The 21847-nt window shown below is 43.2% G+C and overlaps 3 protein-coding genes across 3 annotated transcripts; all 3 read left to right on the forward strand.

Moving 5' to 3' along the window:
* The first annotated feature begins 878 nt into the window (after positions 1–878).
* On the forward strand, positions 879–13377 carry rad54b (RAD54 homolog B). Its single transcript, XM_052066839.1, has 16 exons — positions 879–1177; positions 1674–1836; positions 2584–2761; positions 7250–7444; positions 8237–8530; positions 8631–8793; positions 8861–9086; positions 9597–9683; positions 9766–9886; positions 9966–10105; positions 10327–10617; positions 10690–10853; positions 10936–11197; positions 11275–11341; positions 11861–12058; positions 12138–13377. Exons 2-16 carry the CDS (start codon positions 1690–1692, stop codon positions 12344–12346), a joined length of 2742 nt encoding a protein of 913 aa, XP_051922799.1. The 5' UTR covers positions 879–1177; positions 1674–1689; the 3' UTR covers positions 12347–13377.
* LOC127601508 (fibrinogen silencer-binding protein) lies at positions 2760–6999 on the forward strand. Its single transcript, XM_052066843.1, has 2 exons — positions 2760–4651; positions 5217–6999. The coding sequence occupies exons 1-2, from the start codon at positions 4245–4247 to the stop codon at positions 5785–5787; spliced, it is 978 nt and encodes a 325-aa protein (XP_051922803.1). The 5' UTR covers positions 2760–4244; the 3' UTR covers positions 5788–6999.
* Positions 13378–16655: 3278 nt separating the features above from the next.
* Positions 16656–20239, forward strand: gem (GTP binding protein overexpressed in skeletal muscle). The gene is made up of 4 exons (XM_052065572.1): positions 16656–17363; positions 17789–17865; positions 17995–18199; positions 18612–20239. The coding sequence occupies exons 1-4, from the start codon at positions 17039–17041 to the stop codon at positions 18881–18883; spliced, it is 879 nt and encodes a 292-aa protein (XP_051921532.1). The 5' UTR covers positions 16656–17038; the 3' UTR covers positions 18884–20239.
* Positions 20240–21847: the final 1608 nt, after the last annotated feature.

Consider the following 21847-nt stretch of genomic DNA (forward strand, 5'->3'; position numbering starts at 1 on the left):
CTTTCTGTGCTTGAACGGGTTTTCTCTGAGCATTTCAGGTTCTTCCAACATTCCAGTAAACACGCGTTAGGTTCGGATTGAATATAAATTGTCTTTAGGTGTAGAAAATGAATAATTTCCATGTGACACAATGTATTTCGTAATGAGCTCCAACACATAACAGGATAATCATAAAAAAAAACAATAAAATGTGAAAAATACATTTCTATGTCTTTTCAGACTCCACACATTCAATCCTGGATACTTTATATATTTTTCAAGAAGGTTAAAAAGGGGTCAGGCAATGAATTGGTTCAAATACAATTAAATGCTTTTCATGTTTGGCACACCTCAGTGAATCAATTATTCAAACATAGGTCCCTGTCAGTCACGTGGGTGTTAATTAGACCCCGTCCCTTATGTAGCTCTTCGTCTTCTCGATTTTCAACCAGCGTTGGCAAATCCAGGTCCAGCCACAGGTGCTCGTACCTAACCGGCAGGTAAACGGGCCGGTTGAGTAGAAGTACTTGTGGCCAAAGGCAAACTTTTGCAGGGTTTTCACTTTCTAGAACTCTGCTTGTAACTAAATGTAAACACAAATTAGCATGAATATTTTTCAGAGGCACTGGTTAAAACGTTAAAATTATTATTTTTTTGTTTGTTTTTAATAATTACTCTAAATGCCTGGAATTATTTCATTTAGAAGATGTAACAAAACAAACGTACCCCTTTTCTATTTCGCCTCACATACTTCCTGGATTACAACCAATCACATTTCATATCTCACTCAGCGGGAAAAAAACAGGAAAAATATACATCCGACTCGTGGAATAAAAGTGAATACGACATATAGGGCGTTCGCAACAAATACAGCTGAACAAAAACGTTGAATGAAATACGGTAATATAACACAACACATAAAATAAGACATGGACAGCTGTGCACTCATAACCGTAGTCCGGCATACGCCTTGTTGTTTGAAGTAGTTCCAGATGAGAGAGAGAATCGAAGTGCCGTTTCAACCAGTGGATCAGAGACAAACTAAATTAGTAACACTTTACGAATGTTGACTTCTCCAACTTGTCGCAAGGACGGTTTTTCGTTGTCATCGTTATTTTCTGCATTATGTTCAAATCATCATACTGTAGGTCGTTTGTTCCAAACAAAGGACGCCGCTAGATTGTGTTGACAGTTTCAGGTAAGGCTTCCTTTGGTTCACTGAAAAATGTATCCAGTACAACGATTTTTTTCTCCTCAGTAAATAATCTTAATAGTGGATTACAGGTGACTGAGCTATCCACAGTATCGTGTTTATTGGGACACAGAAGTTAAAAGAATAATTCTAGTTGGATTAATTATGAACCAATGTCGTTGTATTTTACTCAATTAGGAATGAACCATGATCGCAGTAACTAATGAATAATTACATATTTTACATTCTGAACTGTTGACTGACTCGACTGTAATGGTTGTAATTAAATACCATTATAATATACTGTGCACATCTGTGATTATACTCTCAAGCCAAACAACATAATCTATGGTAGAAAAATCTAATTTCACACCACCAAACGAAAATATCACAAAAGTACACACAATACTGAAATATTAATGACAATACATTGGTTGTCAATGGAAACAATGTTGTATATATAATGTTCATATATCTTGTTTTATGTTCTTTTTTTAAACAGATAAGGGGTTTATAAAATGAGACGCTCAGCAGCTCCCAGTCAGCTACGGGGTAATGTGGCGAAAAAGCCTCGTTTTGTGCCTCCTGGAGCTGCTACTTCATTTACTGGAGCAGATCCCAAGACCCAGTGCTCCAAATTTGACTTGGACAATGCCTTGAATAAGGTAAACTATTTTTATCAGTTGTTATCAAACTAGGTTCTGCCAGCTGTAACTTGGGGGCCCCGCAAAGTAATTTGCAAAAAATTATATTTTATCATTAAAACAAAATACATACTTAAGCGTATCAGTGCGCCAGTAAAATAAACATACATATTCAATCACTCCTCCCTACCCTAGCTGTGAACCATTGAAAAGCTCTGATATGAGTGTAATATAAAACATAAATTGACATCCCTGCATACGTGAAGCATTTGTCACTGTCACATGCTCTTTTCTCATGTAGAGTTATACAGGTGAAGCAAATGACCTCTGACACACATGGTACAGAATTACTGTGTGTTAATTGGATTTTGTAATATGAGCGGGGCCTTGTAAAAATGTCTACCCTCTAATACCCGTTTTTGACCAAAAAAAAGCTTGCCGCTCATTGGGCACCAGAGCCAGCGCTTCCGAAGAACGTGTGTGGTTTTCCACCGGCAAAGAGCCATCGTCATGATAAACCCGCTCCCTGATGTCTGGCCCAACAAATAATTTGGGCCAGTTTAAACACTAATTTCCAGCACCAGAGCTAAAACTAGAGCTAATTTTGGTGGTGGAAAAAAAAGAACTAGTGCTAACCTGGGCACTGGCCCGGAACTAGCGTGGTGGAAAAGGGCCAAAAGAGAGGGGGGGGGGGAATCCTTGACCTATTGGATGATTCTTTCAGAACCGCTCAAATTGTCTCTCCTGGCACAACTACTTGCCTAATAGGTCCAGAGAAGTCTGGCAGCTCCACCTCCCAACAAAATTGCATATGTCCAGTCAGCACCAACTTTGTCCAAGGCACTGGCCCGAGTACTCAGTGCCACTGAAAATGAGAATGTTGCTGTGACAGACCCGGGTGCTGCTTCACAGAAGTTCACAACACCACAAGACAACAGAGAAACAGGTAAGGAGATCACTGACTGTCTTAAATGATTGATCTTAGTAAGGCAAGATGGCAGAATAAGGAGCTAACATTATTATATATTACAGTTGTGATTTGTTTTTTAAATCTCCCCACCTTCCCTGTTTTACAATATTTGGTAAACATTTCAGTATTAAAGAATGAGGATCTGTGTTCACCATGCAGTAATTTTAGTGCATTTATACCACACAGAGTAAAGCTTTGCCTGTAATTAACTGTGCTACGGTCCGTAAACACATAATTAAGTGAAAATGAACCTCAGAGCTGGATTGTGAACTGAAGAATAAAGCACTGCACGATTCGCTGAACATATCCTTTCATTGAAGTGATTGCAGGGATGTTGTACTGTCTAAAGAGTTGCCGTTCCCGTCATTCATGGAACAACTTGTAGAAAGCTCATTTTGTGAAATGAATAGCAAGCCGCGAAAAGGCAGCTGTTGACTGTAACTATATTTTCAAGGCGTCTCCCTCTGGTGGCTATTCGGAATTATACAAGCAGTCGCCTTAACTTTTCAGCTAAGACCACCAATGGAGACACTATTGTTTATTAAAAAATAAAACAACAACAAAAAACAAATACCTACACTTTAAGATGGTTAGTAGTTGACGCAAACCGCGCGTATCGCTCGTATTTGGTTGGTAATAGAAATAGTAACAACACAGACGCGCGCGGTAGACTGTGCTGGACCTCGGCGGTGCTGAACAGCGACAGCCGCGGAGGTCTGAATTAGGTATTGAGCTCCTGACGAGCACACAAGTGGACTCCCTGGCCGGCGTGTATAGCCAGCCTCTCCGCTTCCCACACGGCGGGTTCGTGGAAACGAATAGCTCGCGGCGACGGTTTTATTAGCATGTAGCAACAATACGAGGCTCGCTGACGCGCGTGCGCAGCGCGCTTCCTTAAACTCCTCCCAGCGTGTAGTTAGTTAAACCCGCGCCGCACACTCTTTCCACCAAAACACAATGTCGACCCCAAATAAACTGATATACACCGAAATCCCCATCCCCCCGTGTATGTGTGTCACCATCTTTTGTTGTGTGTTGAGACGACGTGGCTTCGCTGTGCTCGGTTTGGGGTTTAGAGAAGCCGAGCTGTAAGTAGGTCGGGCTGGGTTTAAGCGGCTTAGCTACGTCAGTCTAAGCTGGGAGGAATTCATCCAAAACCCTGGAAGGTAGGCGGGGGCCTAAGCGAGGCTGGCCTAGTTAAGCCTGATTCTTATTGTGCACGGCAGAAGCCTGCTTTTCTTGTGCAAGGAAACAGAGGTAGGAAACCAAGGAGTGGTGAGGTTTCACGCTTGTGACATATCACAGCCTGCGTTTGATTTGGAATGGGAAGAGGAGAAAAAAGAGATATGGAGCAGTTAAATCAGTGTTAACTTTATGTCTCAGCGGAATAAGAGAATCCTGCAGCAGGACGAAAAGAAAGGTGGGGGGTGACAGCTGAAGGCCTGACTGGGGCTGGAAGATGGCATCCGGTTCGGTGTTCCTTTCCAGCATGGTGGGGAAAGCTCGCTCCTCAAACTTCACGCTCTCGGAGAAGCTGGACCTGTTGAAGCTCGTCCGGCCTCACGTCCGCATCCTGGAGGAACACACCAACAAACACGCAGTCATTGTGGACAAGAACAAGTGCTGGGACACTGTGGCGGAGCAGTACAATGCCCTGGGGGGCGACAGGCCCCACCGCACAGCGCAGGGCCTCAGAACTCTTTACAAGAGACTGAAGGAGTCGGCCAAACAGGAAGTGATGCAACAGAGGCACGCCCAGCCGGAATACAGAGCCAGCATCTCGGAACCAACCAAGAGAGTCATGGAGATGATCCCTCACCTGTTTCAGCATGTGCCCATCCACGAAAAGGACCTGGCTCTGCGCAGGTACGCAGTGACTCAGCACAACCAGCAAGAGATGAGTTCAACATGCAAAACAAAAAATTCAGCAGAAGCTGCGAAATAATTTTGTTAGTTGAATTGGGGTTTTTTAGCCTTATGAGAAGAATGAAAGAAAATCAGAGCGCACACGTCATCCCTCCAGTATATATACAAGTACTCTTTAGAAATCTCATTTTATTTCCAACAGAGCTAGATTTGAAGGATAAATATAATCATATTAGTCCAGAGCTAGAGATTTTTTTTTGCTCAGAGTTGAACTTAAAATGTGTTAGTGTTTTGATTTGGTACTTGAGAACAATGCCAATAATAGTATTGATGTTTCATTGTATTTTATGATTTTAGTTTACTTAAAATGTAACATTTACAAACTTCTGCACACAGCAGACCAGCGATGGGCAAACATACACCCGAGCCTAATAAAATAGGCAGGACATGCATTCCACTATTGTTGGAATGCATAAAGGTGTCCGATGGAACTGTCCGTTTTTTGATGCTTGAATCGACCTCATGTCGTTTGTATTTTTACTGTTGTCATGCTGTTCATCCTCAGATTATTATACAGTAAGCACCCATCTCCCATCGAGCCTCCTGGCAGCAGCGCTTCGCTGGCTGGTCCTCAGGACTACTCAGCAGCTGTCCCCACCATTCCCCATGAGGTGGTCCATCTGGACACCGAAGATGACGTAAAACCCCCTCCAGATCTCCCACTCCCATCCACGCACGAAGAGATGCGCCTGGAGGCGGCCCCGGAGCTGATGGGAGAACAACATGCGGACAGCATCCGGGATTACGATGCATCCTCGTCTCCCGCCCCTTCGTCTGTTAACATCCCCCTCTCTGCCTCACCGCTGTCTTTACACCACGACTTCTACCCCAACAGCATCTACCCTAACAACGTCTACCCTCATCACGAGTCTGAGCGCTTCCGCCCTTTGCACCTGGCCAAAGAGGAGCACGAATTGGTGTTAGCGAATCACAGGAAGGTGGCAATGTACCTTGAGGAGAAGAGGGAGGGGCTAAAGAGGAAGCAGCAGTTGGAGGAGGAACTTTTGAGGGCCAAGATCAAAGTGGAGAAGCTAAAGGTGGCCCGACTTCGACATGGGCTGCCCGTCCCTCTTTAGCAAGAAGGAACATGTTGATCTGAGGCAGGCCCTGGAACGAGAGATAAGAGATCCACTTCAACCACCTCAGTATCAGGGTATTTGACATTGATTTTGTCAAAGGTATTGGAAGGCTAGAAAATACCACTTTTTAGTACAATGTCACAGTGATACAGTCCCTAAAGCGTTTCCATAGACATACTGCAGTCCAAGCAGGAGTCATACTCATAACAGAATATAATTTTTTGTGCTAAAATGGAAAGAGAAAGAGCAGAAATGATACGCCAATAACGCCCTGAGAAAAGAACACAAAATTCTGGATGTTCTCAATCCTACTCTGCTGTGTAAAATTAATTGATGGGTTACACTGTGTCGCGCTGCTATGATGTTACGGAAATTACGAAGTGCTTGCACACCAGTTTCAGGGATCGTATCTCGTTTTGAACCACGTATTAATGTTCTAAAATCAAACTTCCATACCATGTGGCCTATGAGGATAGGTTTAAAATGTGTGATCCCTTTTTACATTTTGTGAAACTGTCTACAAAATCTCACGGTGAGCCTTAAAACAATGTCGAGATGCAACTATTACACGACAACAAATCGATTCCCAAATTAATCGATAATTAGTTGTGATAATTCATTAATTGTTAACAGACCTAAAATTGTTCAAATCCTTAGAATGTCTCCCTCAACAGGAAATATTCTCAGATTTCTTCCTCATCAAAATACAACAGCTACAACCATCTGGTTTTACTTTGGAAAACACCGATCAACATTTTTGCCTATTTTCTGACATGATGCGGATAATCAAATCATGAAAAGAAGTTTCATGCGTTTTCTGAAAAATAAATTTTGAGAAAAAAGTCCTTTTTTTTTTTTTTGAAGAACGGGATGGAAAAAATAAAATGTTATTTTTAAATCAAATTAATCCCCAGATTAATTGATTGTTAATCCTTAGTTGCAGTCCTAAAACAATGCTATACAGGGGAAGCTATGATGTCACTATGATGATGGTCTGGCTACCCACTTTTCCCCCACGTTCAACTGCGGATTTTTCGTTGTGTATTGTCATATTCAGTGTGTTGCTAAAAATGGCATGAAAATGAAATCGATTGCCAGTGAATACAAGTGAATGGAATATTGTACTTCAGGGAAATGACTGTTGGGTGTTGTCAGTTTTTGTTTCTCTATTTTTTTGGTGTCTTTTTCTATTAAAAGAAAGTTACTAGACTGGGGTTTTGTTTTTTGTTTTTTTTTAAATCGCACCTCCACTTGACCTACCTTTTGAATGCCTATTTTTCATAGACATTTCAACTTGGTTTTTCTGTCCAAATGTTGCAAGGGAGCACTCTACTTGAATGCATGTGAGTGGCTCTGAGCGGATGTGAGTGCACAACTGGTGCAACAGGGACATCTGCTGATGGGGCCTGCCTGTGCATCCAGAATACTCTTCATCACTATTTTGCATTTGTTTCCACAGGCCCCCTTCAAGAATGTGCTGTTTCAAATCCAGTCACAAATACAGAATGGAACCAGGACATGGTCCGGTACTTCAGCGTGGTGTGGTGTAAGGCCAGCAAAAAGAAACACAAGCGCTGGGAGGGGGACGCCGTGCTGGTGACGAAGGGTCGCACGGCCACCTTGAAGGATATGGAGGGCAAGGACATCGGACAGGGTGAGGTATTGTGAACCAATGTCAGGTTTATTCATTTAGCTTTAAGTCACATGTCCTCAAAGGGCTTTACAGTTCACAAAAGTCAACCATGCCACTTCCTCTAGAGCACCCCGGTTCGGTCAAGTAAATACAGCACTCTAAGAAAACCAATTTGTGGGGGAAAATGGGAAGAAATCATGAGGAGTCACAGATGGAGGGGTCAGTCTTCCAGGATGACCGGGACGCAATGGATGTCCAGTGGGCAACAGTTATCGCATGATAAGATGCTGTACAATGTTTGCCTACACAGGATGAGAGTTCTTCTCACCTCGCTCATCACCACCCAGAGGAGAAGTGACAGTAAAACAGGCCAAAGTCCAGATGTAAGACGGTGAAACAGGGCAAGAAACTCTGCATAGATCAGTCTTTAGTTGAGATTTAAACATTTCTCTCGAGGTAGCTGCTCTCAAATTTCCACAGTTAGAGCATTGCATCATACTGGAACCCGTATAGAGAATCCTCTACAGCCTGCTGATTTCATTTTAGCTCTCTGAGTCATGAAAAATTTACTCGGTGTGAAATCTGTTGAACATATAGCTACAGTATTCTGTTGTTAGAATGCCTGTTGAAAGGTATTCACTTGCTATGACAAATGTACAAAGATACAGTACTCAACTTTTTTTTTTTTTTGTAAAAAGTTTTTGAACCAAATAAGGGAAATTAGATTTTTTTTCCCCTACATTTCACATGGTAGGCTGGCATGCAAAAAAAATATTGAAAATAATCATGTTATGGCACGGCCTGCCCTTATAGGTAGCGGCTACAAAATGTCAGTACTGGCGTCACTCACTGAGGGAGAGACCCTGATTATCGGAGCGAAAGAAGTGGAGGTGATGGGAGTCATATCCGCAGAAACGTTTGCCACGGGACGTTGTTTCCAAGAAGCACGGGTAGAAGACATCCTCCAAAAGACGACTCCCCCTCTTTCACATCGCCGAGCATCCAAACCTTTTTGCCCCCCTTCTTTGTCGGGGAGAGCGGAGCATCTTGGATCCCAACCAAGGGAGCAACACATTTGCAGGCCTCGCCATGATCCACAAGCCGCCGGTGTGTAGACTCAAATCAGTTTTATATCCACTGTCTTCAAAAACTTTTATTCAATCAGATTCTCTTTATATGTAAATGTTTTCATTTGTATCATTCTTAGGTGCTCTGGTGATGCCCCGGCCCTCTCTCAAGCACCAGTGGTCAAATAACAAGTCAGGGCTACCTGTGGTTGATGTGGTGGTTGACCCGCACCTGACGGCTCAGCTGCGTCCCCATCAGAGAGATGGCCTGCTCTTTCTTTATGAATGTGTCATGGGCATGAGGTATTATCATGCGTCCACATTTGTGAGCTCTCCCGTTGTTTAGCGTCCATTTTCTTTCTATCATCAGAGCCGCAGGGCGCTACGGGGCTATCCTGGCTGATGAGATGGGTCTGGGGAAAACCCTCCAGAGCGTGGCTCTCTGCTGGACTTTGCTCAAGCAGGGTCCGTACGGAGGGAAAGCGGTCGCCAAGCGTGCGCTGGTTGTTACGCCGGGTAGCCTGGTGCAAAACTGGGGCGGCGAGTTCAACAAATGGCTGGGCCGCGAGAGGATCAACGTTTTCACAGTGGATCAAGTGAGGAAAGAGATCTTCAAATATACTTGGTCACCATGTGCGTGCCGAGACTTATTCTGTTTTAGGAACGGCAACGCGTGGTTACGCAGGTTAAATTACACAAATTACCTTCTGCCATCAAGTGGAAGAGCATTTTGTTCACTATATGTTGGTTGTATAGAAAATACATACTTGTAAGTCCATTATAATTTTGTAATCATCAAATACTTAGCATCTCTGTAATGTGCACAATCCTCCATAACCAGGAAGTAGGCTCTCAACTAACATGCAGAATGACTGATTTAAAAAATATGTTGCTGTCGGCGGTCTTTTTTTTTTTTTTTTTGTCAACAGTGTTTGTAAACGTTTCTGGTTCTAAATAGAGAAAATATGTAAAGACAAAATTTTAAAAGCTGTTTTGTACACGGTCTGACTAAATTGTGCAGGCATGTCTAACATTGTGATTGAATTTACTAGGACCATTTTTCTCATAGTTGTCTGTTTCATTTTATACTGTGTTGTCGTATGAAGGACCACAGGATCGAGCAGTTTGTATTGTCTCCTCTGCATGATGTTCTTGTGATCAGCTACGAAATGCTACTGCGCTGCCTCGAACAGGTTTGCCCACCTCCCTGTCCACAACTTTTCCCGTGGAATCATGCGAAATGAGATCTCCTGAATGCCACCTCTGTGTTCTCAGGTGCAAAAAGTGGATTTTGGTCTCATCATCTGCGACGAGGGTCACAGATTAAAGAACAGTAGCATCAAAACGTCCTCTGCCCTCAGCAGCCTGAGCTGTGCTCGTAGGGTCATACTCACAGGTGCTTGAGCTGCACCTCTCTTGACTGCTGCGAGAAATCAACCAGGTCTCTCTCTGAATTTACTAAATATATTTTGAAGGTACCCCTGTGCAGAATGACTTGCAGGAGTTCTACGCCATCATAGAGTTTGTTAATCCGGGCATACTTGGCTCCACCACTGCGTATAGGAAGGTGTTTGAAGAGCCCATTCTTCGTTCCAGGCAGCCTTCCTGCTCAGAGGTAACACACTCACTCATCTTCAGAGGTGTCAAATCCAGGTCCTGAAAGTATAAACCCTGCCACAGTTTGGCTTTCGTCACAGGTCCTTCTAATCAACCGTCAGGCAAACGAGCGCCCAGGCAGCTTGTTGACCACTATTTTCTCGTTTATTGAGACCGGTAACCATGTGACACTTATAAGTCAATGTATGAAACGAAAGCAATATGCCGCTCTGCCAACAGGAGGACAAATCTTTGGGAGAAGAGCGAGCGTGTGAGCTCTCTCGACTTACTGGCATGTTCATCCTGAGGAGGACACAGGAGATCATCAAAAGCTACCTGCCGCCGCGCCTGGACTGGACATTGTTCTGCAGACTGTCCCCACTGCAGCAAGATGTCTACAGGCATCTCCTCAGCCACGGAGTGTTCCGAGCCTGCCTCCAGGGTTCCATGCAAACACACACTCACCTGGCCTGCATCACCGCCCTGAAAAAGCTGTGCAACCACCCTGCTCTGCTTCACACTACTGTCATGGTGAGACATTTGATTCACTGAATCAGTCAAGTCCTGTTCAAATTCAAATGTTGCTTTTTTTTTTTTTTGTAGGACAAAATGAAGTGTGATTCCGAAGAGAGCTCTTTATATGAAGGCTTAACACAATTTTTCCCAGAAAACTACTCTCCAGATAGCTTCAACGCTGATGACTCGGGGAAACTTTTAGTTCTGTTGGATCTCCTGAAGACCATCAAACAGTTCAGCCCATCAGACAAGTACGCCGTTGTCAATTCAAGACACTTCTGTTTGTTGCTGTGTCTGTTGAATTACAGGTATGACAGTTGTGTCTCCCTGCAGGGTGGTTATCATTTCCAACTACACTCAGACGCTGAACATGCTCCAGAATCTTTGTGTGCACATGGGTTACACGTTCTGTCGCCTCGACGGGCAAACGCCCACCAACCAAAGGCAGCGACTGGTCGACGGCTTCAATAGTCCTTACTCTTCCAGTTTCTTGTTTCTGCTCAGCTCCAAAGCTGGCGGCGTCGGGCTAAATCTGGTGGGGGCTTCTCACCTGGTACTCTATGACCTTGACTGGAACCCAGCCACCGATATTCAGGTACAACTACCAAAACAATCAACAAGATGATGTTTGGTTTTGCTGCATTGGAACATTCACTCCTTTGCTTTGTTCAGGCTATGTCACGAGTGTGGCGCGACGGACAGAAGAAGAAAGTGCACACTTACCGTCTCCTGACTGCAGGTATCATCCTGGATGTGGTTGTGTACATGATGTGCGTTTGCACATATTTTAGTCCTGCACCTTGTTTGTCCATCCGACACTCACAAAATGTTGGTTCAGAAATAGATTTCAACGGTTTCTCTATATGAAATCAAATATGTGGATGAGCATTTAATTCTTCTGCCTGTCATTTTACATAGCTGTCATAGATTGATGAACAAAGATGTATTATTTGTATATATCAATAATTAGCGACAGACTGTGATGAAATACATTGTGATAAGCCCATTTTTTAAAAAATTGACCGCTGAATTTTTTTCATAGTTATATTGACCTCTTATTAAAAGTGAAATAATATATTTTAAAATAAAATTATCCAACTTTTTCTCTGGGTCCTCTCACCCAAAGTCAGCTGTGACGGGATCCATCTCAGCTGTGGTTGTAACTCGAATGAGGAAAAGCACTTTAGAAAATATATGGATGGAAAAGACGGCACACTGGCAACCGGACTCATTCGTAGCTTTCTGTGACCCTCTCAAGGCACCATCGAAGAGCGCATTTTCCAGCGGCAAGTGTCCAAACAGGGACTTTCTGGGACCGTGGTGGACCTTGGCAAAGGCTCAGAGCATGCCAACTTCTCCACCAGCGAGCTACGAGATCTCTTCAGCCTTTCCGACACGCAATCTCTAACTCATGATCTGTTGAACTGCAGCTGCGACATGGACGGCTCAGTTCACGGTAGGGCCGGTTTTAATCAGTTAAAAAAGACCATATTTGCACACTCATCTTATTTTAACTTTCTGCTCAGATATGAAAGAGGAAGAAGAGCAGGCTTCTAACAATCGCCCGTGCCAGCTTGGTCGTGACCGCAGCGGTTTGTCCCAGAAGCACCTCAGCATGTCCGAGCTGATGCGGTGGAGACATTTCTCTGGAGACGCCCACACCTTCTGTGACCCTTACCTCGATCACGCCCGAGACCACATCACCTTTGCCTTTCAAACCACCATCTCTCATGTGGAACCATAACCATCACTTCTTGCCTCCAAGACGACGCCCAGTCCTGGTGGAACCTGTTCGCATTATTACTTTAAAACCATTACCCGGATTGTAGTTTTGCGGTGATGTCGAACTCCATTCGTCATACTAAAAGGGTTGTTGTCATACTAAAATCGTTGTTGTTATTAAGCCACTGAAGAGGGTCAAAATGTTTGAAATATGTCAGTAACACGTGCAAACAGCTCAGAATCTTATCTTGTCAGCTTAAAAAAAAATGAGCATAATTTTTAAATGAAGAAACAGGATCGATGGAGTTGTCACCAGGCGAACAGATTTGCGAGAGTTCCGATTTTTTTTTTTTTTTTTGTCCATTGTATCAGAGCCATCTATGGTAAAACTGTATTGACAAAAGCAGTTAATCCTAATGATGAGATATCTTTAGGTGCTGAGAATTTATTCAGAGCATCTCATTTGGAATGATTTAGTTTACACTCTCCTTGCGTTGTAAGTGTTCAGTCATTTAATTGATAGTTTTCACAAAACAACAAGCTTTCCCTTGAGGACACTTTCTCATGCTGTGACCTCTGACATGACTGTCCACGGTGAGTCACAGTGGTGAAGTGATGTGGGACACTCGTCAGCCTTTTTCATCGGTGCTGCCTCGGCACTGAGCCGCTGCATCGGAGTTAGGTTCTCGTGTGTTCCGCGTGTACCGTGTATGGATTGTATTCAACTGCGTTATTACATAAAAGGGATAATTATTATTTACCTGACCGGCGCCGCGCCGCTCTATGAGGCAATTTTCTTGTGTAACATCTAGGTTTCGGGAAGGTTTGGCTTTTTATGTTCCAAGGACTCTATTAACTCACTCTGAATTATTACTCTTCATCACCTAGCGATGGCTATTTTATTCAGCTCATTTCAGTCTGAATACAAAAGGTTTCGATTGTAATATTGCTTAACCTTATGTTATTCTTTCAGCAAACTCACAATGTTGACCTAGTTGTAATATTAGTATTTCATAGGATTTTTTTAAATCAATAAAAGTTGTTCACCACTTATATTCTGACATGCGGTTTTAAAAAAATGGTACTTTAATTCATGTCATGTTAGAAGAGATTACCTGGTAATCAGTCAGGGTGTATCCCACAACTAAATTCAGGTGAGATAGATTCCCACTCACAGGACACTCTAATAAGGACAAGCGCGACAGAAAAGGGATGGTTGGGCTAGTTTAGCTGTTTAGTGTTTTTGTCACTAAATGTGACATTTTTGAATGCAGGTCATATATGTCTTTTCACCAATTGGGGAAAATGATAAGTTTGGGGTTTTTTTTTGTTTGTTTGTTTTTAATATATATTTGCGGAGACTCAGAAATAGTTGTAATGCCAATGAACAAAATGGACAGGAGTCCACAATGTTACTTCACGTTCCATTTAATTTGCTCTTATTTTAGAAGGAAAAATGTACTGTTCCTGTCACCAACATTCCTAGTGGCAGAAAAATGACCACCACACAAATTTGAGTTAATGTTTCACACTCCTTTTAACTCTATATATGTCTTTGAATCAGATTTGCTGATACCTGCCGAAATCCTGTGAACATACGGAACCCCCAGTTGCTGTGTCATCAGGTGAATGAGGTAAGAATGTTTCAGCGCTTTGAGTACCACCTGCACAAGTGAAAGCCCAGTTTGCATGTTCTCCCTGTGCTGGCAAACTAAGTTAATGGATGACTCTAAATGGTCTGGATGAATGTGTGTGTCTACACTGCGATTGACTGGTGATCAATTCACCTTTCTCCTAAAGTCCATTGGTGTAAGCTCCAGCTCACTCGTGACCCTAGTGAGGTAATGGATGGTAGCTTGTTTCGAAGCCCATCTTGTGTCGGCAAGCTAGTGGGCACGTGTTCGACAAACAACTGTAACTCGTCCGATTGATCCAAATGATGTCTCGGGGCCATGTGTCTGATGAGCGCACGAGAGTCATTCTAAAGCTCTTAACCATCCTCTGCCAATCCCCCCACTACCCCCTTTTAAGCCTGCCAGCTCAAAGACCCGCTGGATGCATTTAAATGAATAACTCCACTGCTGAAGGGAGGGGTGCAGTTGTTTTGATGAGAAACTAAATGACAGATTGGGTCTTTATTTTTTTTTTTTTTTGTGATCCCTAAATCTCTGAATGAAGAGATAGTTGGGCCAAGCCTATGGTATTAACCCTCAAGGTTGCAGGTTTTATATTTCATTCATGATCACTTAGCGAATCATTAACATTTAAGCTGCATGAGCTTATAGCCACGTGTATCAGGCTGCACATACCGCTCAGGCCGCCAAATATTTTTTTTTAATCATCTGCCGCTTCAGTGGCCCCGGGCTCAGCTGCGGTGAAGGCTTGTGGGCGTGATTTCATCGAGGAATAAATCGGGCACATGGCCTTCGGAGTGCAGCGGCCTTCATGCTTCTAACATACTGTCTTGTATTCATGCACGCTCCACCCTTCCACACTGCACTTTGCCCTTCACTTTATTTATGACTTCTAGATGTACCGGCAGCCTGTGTGGCTCCTCACACTGCTGCATTGTTCTTTCTAAAGTTTAAATTAAGATGATTTCGCTCTGACCCGAGAGCTGAGAATTTTGGGAGGGCTGCCACAAGTGCTTAAAACAGGTAATGTTTGATGGAGGCCTTTCATTTTGACTGCAAACTTCAGACAACTCACAGCTTTTGTTCCCCCGCAGCTTTACTCAGTGCAGCTTAAACAACATTGCGTCTCAGCCATCCCCAGAACATCCTGTTCATGTTTACCGTTGAGTAATTTTATTTTTCAATGAACTTTTTAAAACAAAATTTGCACACATTGATTTTCTCTCAATGTCGGATAGCTAACAGTTCTCCATATAGGAGGTAAAGTGTTGTATCTTCAAGCTGTTGTTTATTTAAAGTACTTTCATCACAGCCACACTGCCATTGTCATTAGCGTAATATAAATTGAGCTAGCTTAATGCTAACATACTATAGGAAATGCCATCGATGAGCTATTGGAAATTAGCATTGTTATTGTGGCAATTTTACACCATCAAACGATTGTGACTTTAAGCCAAATACGATAAAACACATACAAATACAACCAAACAGCATCACCAACAGCCGTTGTCTTTTCTCTGAGGAACTCACAAGGACTGCTGGAGTTTTTCTTCAATTTATGGTTTACTGAGTATCTTCTTTTCATCAGTCAACTTTATAATGGGGTAAACTTGTCGCTCAATTCCCCGTCTTGCACTGTCGGACTACCGGTAATTAAGTAAATTTGGATAATTTACTGCGGCAGACCTAATGATTTATCACGACACACTTGTTGGCACAGTGACATCAATCACCTCTTGATACCAATGAAGTAGCAAACTTCTACACATATAGCAGGTGAAAACATTACTTAGCTTGTGTAATTAGTAAAATTTGGTGACTGTTTCGCTCTTAGAACAGATTGTTTTATATTTACATGACTGTTTGTCTTTTGGGATAAAACGATCACGCATCATTCCACAACATATTGTGCTAATTAGAGGTTCCACTCTGTACCGTCCCGATGTTGACTGTCCCAGGATGTGGGACAGAACACCGCGGTCACTTTGTATGTGGCTATCTGTCTAAAACTAACCGTCAAGACCTTGCCAATGTGCAATATGAAAGCCTGTGACCCTGGTCGCGCTCCAGCACTTAACAAGGATTTAATGTCACCGCCATCGTCTGTCGGCCAGAGGAGATCAGAGCAGAAGGCCACGATAGATGAAACCACATCGATACAGAAGCTCTGCACAACACAAACAACAAAAGAGAAAGAGGCGTAATCCCACTATTAGTATAATGGCTCTCCAAAGTCAACCAAAATTAAAATTAGATTTTTTTTTTCAACATGAACAGAAAAGAAAAACTGTTAAAGAGAGTTCTACTGTATTTTATGGCTCATTAGGCACACTTTTATTAGGCGTATTATCAATGAATGGGTCTAATTTAAAACGTTTTCATACATAAGATGTACCGGGTTATTAGGCACACAGTATCTTGTGAAGAATTACATGTTAAATAGTTATTCTAATTGCAGTTTATTGATCTGTTTGTTGTTTTTGCGGGGGGGGGGGGGGGGCTGGTGATTCCCTCTCTGGGTGGATGCCCAAAACATCCGGTCGGTCACCCCTTTGCATGCCACTGGGACTAGAACAAAGTGGTAGTCAACCAGTAGATGGTAAAACCAGTCCCCCCCCCCCCCCCCCCCTTCTTGTGTTCAAACGTGACCCGGACATTTAAAGAGATTTCTCCAGGGGATCTCCGTGTGATTTGTGGGCCATTAGCGTACATGAATGTTGAGAGTATCTAAACTCTCCCCTCCCGTCCTGAGAGTTGATCAACACTCCCTCCCTCCAGTAACTGAGTGAGAGAGTGAGAGAGAGAGAGAGAGAGGGGCGAACCTCGTCATATAAACATGCAGGGAACCCCCAGCAGCATGAGCTTTGCAAGATTAATGAGAGCACCGAGAGGACACGACACGCTCCATTTCATTGGCAACATGTTTCTTACCTAATCCTGCTTCCAAACTACAGTGCCGGAAGCTAAGCTGCAGGGAGCACTTTATAAATTTGTTTAAAACCCGTTAACCATTTGGTATTGGGGAATAAACGAAGCCCAAGTCACTGATTTTAATTTCTTCTTTCTTGAACGACGGGATAATGATGTCCAGCGTGCGCCGGCACAGCCTCCGCCTCCAGAGCGAGCTCCACCGCTGGAGCATCTGCGACCCGGACAGCCTCCTCGCCCGCGTCCCCGCTTGCATCTCCCGATCCAAATCGTGCGCAAGCTCCGCCGGAGAGTCCGACGGAGGCGGCAGCCGCGGTAGCTTGTCCTCGTCGTCCGACTCGGTCATCTCCACTGATTCGGTCAACCCGTACCGCGTGGTGCTCCTCGGGGCCGGCGGGGTCGGGAAGACCGCCTTCGCCTGCATCTTCTCCGGGGCGGCGGACAGCATGGACAGCGATGACTGCGAGCTGTGTGGAGGTAAGAACTCAGCAATGGAGTACGTAGACTTCAATTCATTTGAATGGGAACTATTGGGGGAATTGGAGTGTTTTCAACAAATGTAATGTAATCACAAATGGCTAGGTTTTTATTTAATAACACCCTTGGAATTGTGGTTGTATGATTGAGGTGGGTTTGCACATACCTAAATTATACCGAATTTTTTTTAACACCTGTTGTCCTCGAGTTACAACATTTCAAGGTTACAAACAGTTCACGATACTCGCACCCTCAGTTAATGCTCTTTTCGCGGTGCTTATTTTGGTAAAGCAACGTTTTAGTCAAATTTGAAGTATGATACAAAAAATTGCAAAATATAACCACAATAATGCACATTTAAATCAATTCACCTTTTTAAAGTTAAAATATTCAATTTGTCTTTCTTTTTTTTTTCATTATTTCAGATGAACTACGCGAGAAGGAACTTCACGTGGATGGAGAGGCTGCAACAATCACTCTGTTGGACACATGGGATGAAGACGTGAGTCAAAATCATGGCCGGAGTTAACGATATCTCGGGCAGGGGCGAATTGTGTTCTTGGACCTTCTCTCCCTCGTGCCCATAATCCACTCATGATATTGATCATCCATGCATGTGTGTGTTTGGCAGAATGACGGTGAATGGGCTCAGGAGTGCTGCATGCAGTCAGGTGACGCCTTCCTGCTACTGTACTCCATAACCGATCGATCATCCTTTCTGCGGGCGTCCGAGCTGCGCATCACGCTGCGCCGCCTTCGCCCAGCCCAACACACGCCCATCATCCTGGTGGGCAACAAGTGTGACCTGGTGCGACGCAGGCAGGTTTCTACCAACGGTAAGAACCTCAACTTCAAAATCGTAATCCTAAATGAAATCATACAGGATCGGTCAAAAGATCTGACACAGGGTCTCATGCTATTTTAATGAGAAACTGTGTCTAATTCAGTTAATGTAAAAGCTTCTAGTATGATTCTTTGGGGGAACCTGGCTTCCTTTATTTGCTAAAAAACACACCTATTTGCTGTTTTTGTAGTCAGGCAACAGCAGTGTGTAATACAAATATATTGCTTAGTTGTGGCCAAGGAACAATGTTAAAGTAAGGTGAGGTTAACCTCCAAGTTACTACACTCGAGGTACTCAGTATAAGAACCATTGGTTTGAAAGTATCCTCCTGGCTGGCTGAAGCATTAAAAATAATAATAAATAAATAAATAATGCCAGAAAACAAATGCATATTCTGCTTCCAGAAGGCCGCGCCTGCGCCGCCATCTTCGACTGCAAGTTCATCGAGACCTCCGCCGCCATGCAGCACAACGTGTGGGAGGCCTTCCATGGCATTGTGCGACAGCTGCGTCTGCGCAGGGACTCCAAGGGCAGCGGGCGCGCTGCTTGCCGCCCCCGTCGGGAGAGCCTCCCCATCAAGGCCAAGCGTTTTCTCGACAAAATAGTGGCCAGGAACAATCCCAGCGTCGCATTCTGGCTCAAGTCTAAATCCTGCCACGACTTGTCTGTTCTGTAAGGAGAATGATTGACACGGAACGGCTGAGGAGTGGACTGCGTGGGCTTGTTGGGAAAAATGAATGCTACGATGAGTGGCTTCAAGAACAGTTTGGTGGACAAGATGACAACATTTGCTGTTTACAGGCAATCAATGGACAAGGAGAACCACATGTTTGTATTTCACATACGTCTCTTCCGATTTGCTTTCAGTCTTGCCAGTCTGTTAAGTCACAAGTGTTGACGCTTTATCTGTAAGTGTTCAAATGTATTTTTTATAGAACCACAAGCTTCAGCGTACTCGGTGCAGATTAAGCCAAAAGCAACTTCACCTCTTAAACACTCAACACAACTGAATAATTTTTTTTGTTATATGGGTCAATAATATGAGAGCGAGAGAGAGATTTGATTAGTGTGAAATGTTTTGGTGTGTGCGTGCGTGTGTGCGTGCACACGCCTATGAGTGAATGGGAGGATGAGTGAGTGTTTTGGGATAAGAGTGAGAGGTTTCTTGATGGGTAAGAAAGTTTTTGTTTTTGCTTGTGAGTTTTTTTTGTTCATCTTTTATATTTTTTTTCCCCATTTTTTTCTGGTCTTGGTGTGTTAGAGTTTTTTTTGTTGTTGTTATATATGGGAGATAATGAGTGAACGTTTTTTATCAACAGTGTGAAATGTTTCTTGTTGCCCGTGAGAGGTTTTCATTTGTGTGTGTGTGTGTGTGTGTGTGTGTGGTGTTTTTTTTTTTTTTTTTTTTGGCGAGTGTGAGAAATATTTGGACAGTTTTTGTTGTTGTTGTGTTTGTCTTTTATGATTTGTTTCTTGAAGTTTTCTTTTTGGTGTGTGTGTGACAGTTTGTGAGCGTATGTTGTGGTTGCTTTTTACGTCAGAGTTTCATTTGTAATCTGTGTGACATGTGTTGGTTCAGTTTTCTTTTTCTGCATATCTGCATAAAAGCGTTTTGAGTGAGTGAGAAGTATTTTTTGTTGGATTTGAGAGTTTTGTTGTCATATGGTTAGCGAGGGTGAGCGTTTTAGTTTTGGGAAAAGCATTTTATTGGTGTGAGTGGGCAGGTTGTGTTGTGTGTGAAAGGTTTTGTGTTTGTATGAGATGAGATGTTTTAGTTCATTAATGTGAGTGTTTTTGTTATGTGAGAGGTTTTGTTTTATGTGAGAGAAATTATTGTTGCGAGGTGTTTTTCCCCAGTGTGTTTTTTTGGGGTGTGAGGGTTTTTGATGAGAATTACTTTTTGTGTGTGAGAGGTAAATGTTATCTTTGGCTTACACGCATCTCATTTCAGTGCAAATTCCCTACAATGTTGCCACTTGTATGTACAGTAGCTTATTGTGTTGGTTTTTTCAATAAAGATCAGAAGAAAGTCTCCTTTTGTGTTTTCTAGCATGTGACTCACATTTGACACAATGGCAACCACTAAAAATAACACGCGACAGATGAGTCACAGGGTGATAATGCCATGGTGAATATTGAAAAGATCAAATTGCAGTAGTGTGCCTCACTAGAAACAAGTAACGGCCTTCGCTAGCGAGACTCCCACTGCCGCACCATTTTAGGGCCTTGGCCTGTTACCCGCCAGAAGGCCTGACCCCCCACCATATCCATGTGCAGGGTCAAGCAGAGCCCAACGAGTATGCCAAAGTGAGTGCTGTAGTTTTGCCTCACTAGTTAAATGTAGCAGTCTGTATATATGCCATGTTATCCGACTCATGTGCGCAAATAGTATACTAGTATATGGACCTTAAGCTAAATATCAGGGATATCGACTCAACACTCAAACAGCTTGTCGTGAAGATATTTGAGCATGTATCCTTAGGCACTAAGATTCATTCCTAATTCAGCACACTAGTCTTAAATGGAGTGAAAAAACTGTGCACTGGATAACAACTGTGTGTTATTCGTGCTATTAGTGAAATTCTAAAAGTCTACCGGTTGACATCTAGCGGTTCACTGGGAGGTATGAGCGGTGTGCAGATGTCAGCTAGTAATATGTAGTACAGTAATCCCTCGTTTATCGCGGTTAATGGGGACCAAAACCACCCGGGATGAACAAAAATTTGCGAAGTAGCGATCAATTAACATAAACAAGGTAAAAAAAAAAGAAGTTTTTTTTAAGTCAGCAAAAAGTCCGCAAACAGTCCGTGAGAAGCTGCAAAACAACAGCGAGTCACATTGAGCAACATATACAGTACTGTACTCCATGTACAGGTACATGAAAACAAAAAATAATATTTATTTATTTATTTATTTTTATGAATATGTTTGAAAAAAAAAAAGGCGGCCCGGTAGTCCAGTGGTTAGCACGTCGGCTTCACAGTGCAGAGGTACCGGGTTCGATTCCAGCTCCGGCCTCCCTGTGTGGAGTTTGCATGTTCTCCCCGGGCCTGCGTGGGTTTTCTCCGGGTGCTCCGGTTTCCTCCCACGTTCCAAAAACATGCGTGGCAGGCTGATTGAACACTCTAAATTGTCCTTAGGTGTGAGTGTGAGTGCGAATGGTTGTTCGTTTCTGTGTGCCCTGCGATTGGCTGGCAACCGATTCAGGGTGTCCCCCGCCTACTGCCCGAAGACAGCTGGAATAGGCTCCAGCACCCCCCGCGACCCTAGTGAGGATCAAGCGGCTCGGAAGATGAATGAATGAATGAATGAATGTTTGAAAAAATCTGCGATAAACAAATCGCAAAATAGCGAGGGATCACTTTACACCAACGTTGTCGTACCAGTGTGGAGAAACCATATAGTTGAGGAATGGAGTCGTGAATAAAATAGATTATTCGCAAGTCATTGTACGAGTGCGCTGAACTCTGTTATTAGTGAGGGCGAACTAGTATATGCACTTGAAGCTATATATCAAATAAAAACTGAAATAACTTATGTTACGATTAAGGCAAAAATGAGATTAGCTCCTTATACTATTCGAGAAAAGGTAAGTGCTGACAAGTAGAATTTTAGAATGTCACCATTAGTTCTAGTAAAA

This window comes from Hippocampus zosterae, chromosome 5, assembly GCF_025434085.1.
Source record: "Hippocampus zosterae strain Florida chromosome 5, ASM2543408v3, whole genome shotgun sequence".
Lineage (NCBI taxonomy): Eukaryota > Metazoa > Chordata > Actinopteri > Syngnathiformes > Syngnathidae > Hippocampus > Hippocampus zosterae.

Coding starts and splice junctions, on each gene's coding strand:
- rad54b (XM_052066839.1), top strand. CDS start 1,690: ATGAGACGCTCAGCAGCTCCCAGTCAGCTACGGGGTAATGTGGCGAAA. Junction 10,854..10,935: donor CAGTTCAGCCCATCAGACAA/GTACGCCGTTGT, acceptor GTCTCCCTGCAG/GGTGGTTATCATTTCCAACT. Junction 11,342..11,860: donor TTACCGTCTCCTGACTGCAG/GTATCATCCTGG, acceptor GACCCTCTCAAG/GCACCATCGAAGAGCGCATT.
- LOC127601508 (XM_052066843.1), top strand. CDS start 4,245: ATGGCATCCGGTTCGGTGTTCCTTTCCAGCATGGTGGGGAAAGCTCGC. Junction 4,652..5,216: donor AAGGACCTGGCTCTGCGCAG/GTACGCAGTGAC, acceptor GTTCATCCTCAG/ATTATTATACAGTAAGCACC.
- gem (XM_052065572.1), top strand. CDS start 17,039: ATGATGTCCAGCGTGCGCCGGCACAGCCTCCGCCTCCAGAGCGAGCTC. Junction 17,364..17,788: donor TGACTGCGAGCTGTGTGGAG/GTAAGAACTCAG, acceptor TCATTATTTCAG/ATGAACTACGCGAGAAGGAA. Junction 18,200..18,611: donor CAGGCAGGTTTCTACCAACG/GTAAGAACCTCA, acceptor TTCTGCTTCCAG/AAGGCCGCGCCTGCGCCGCC.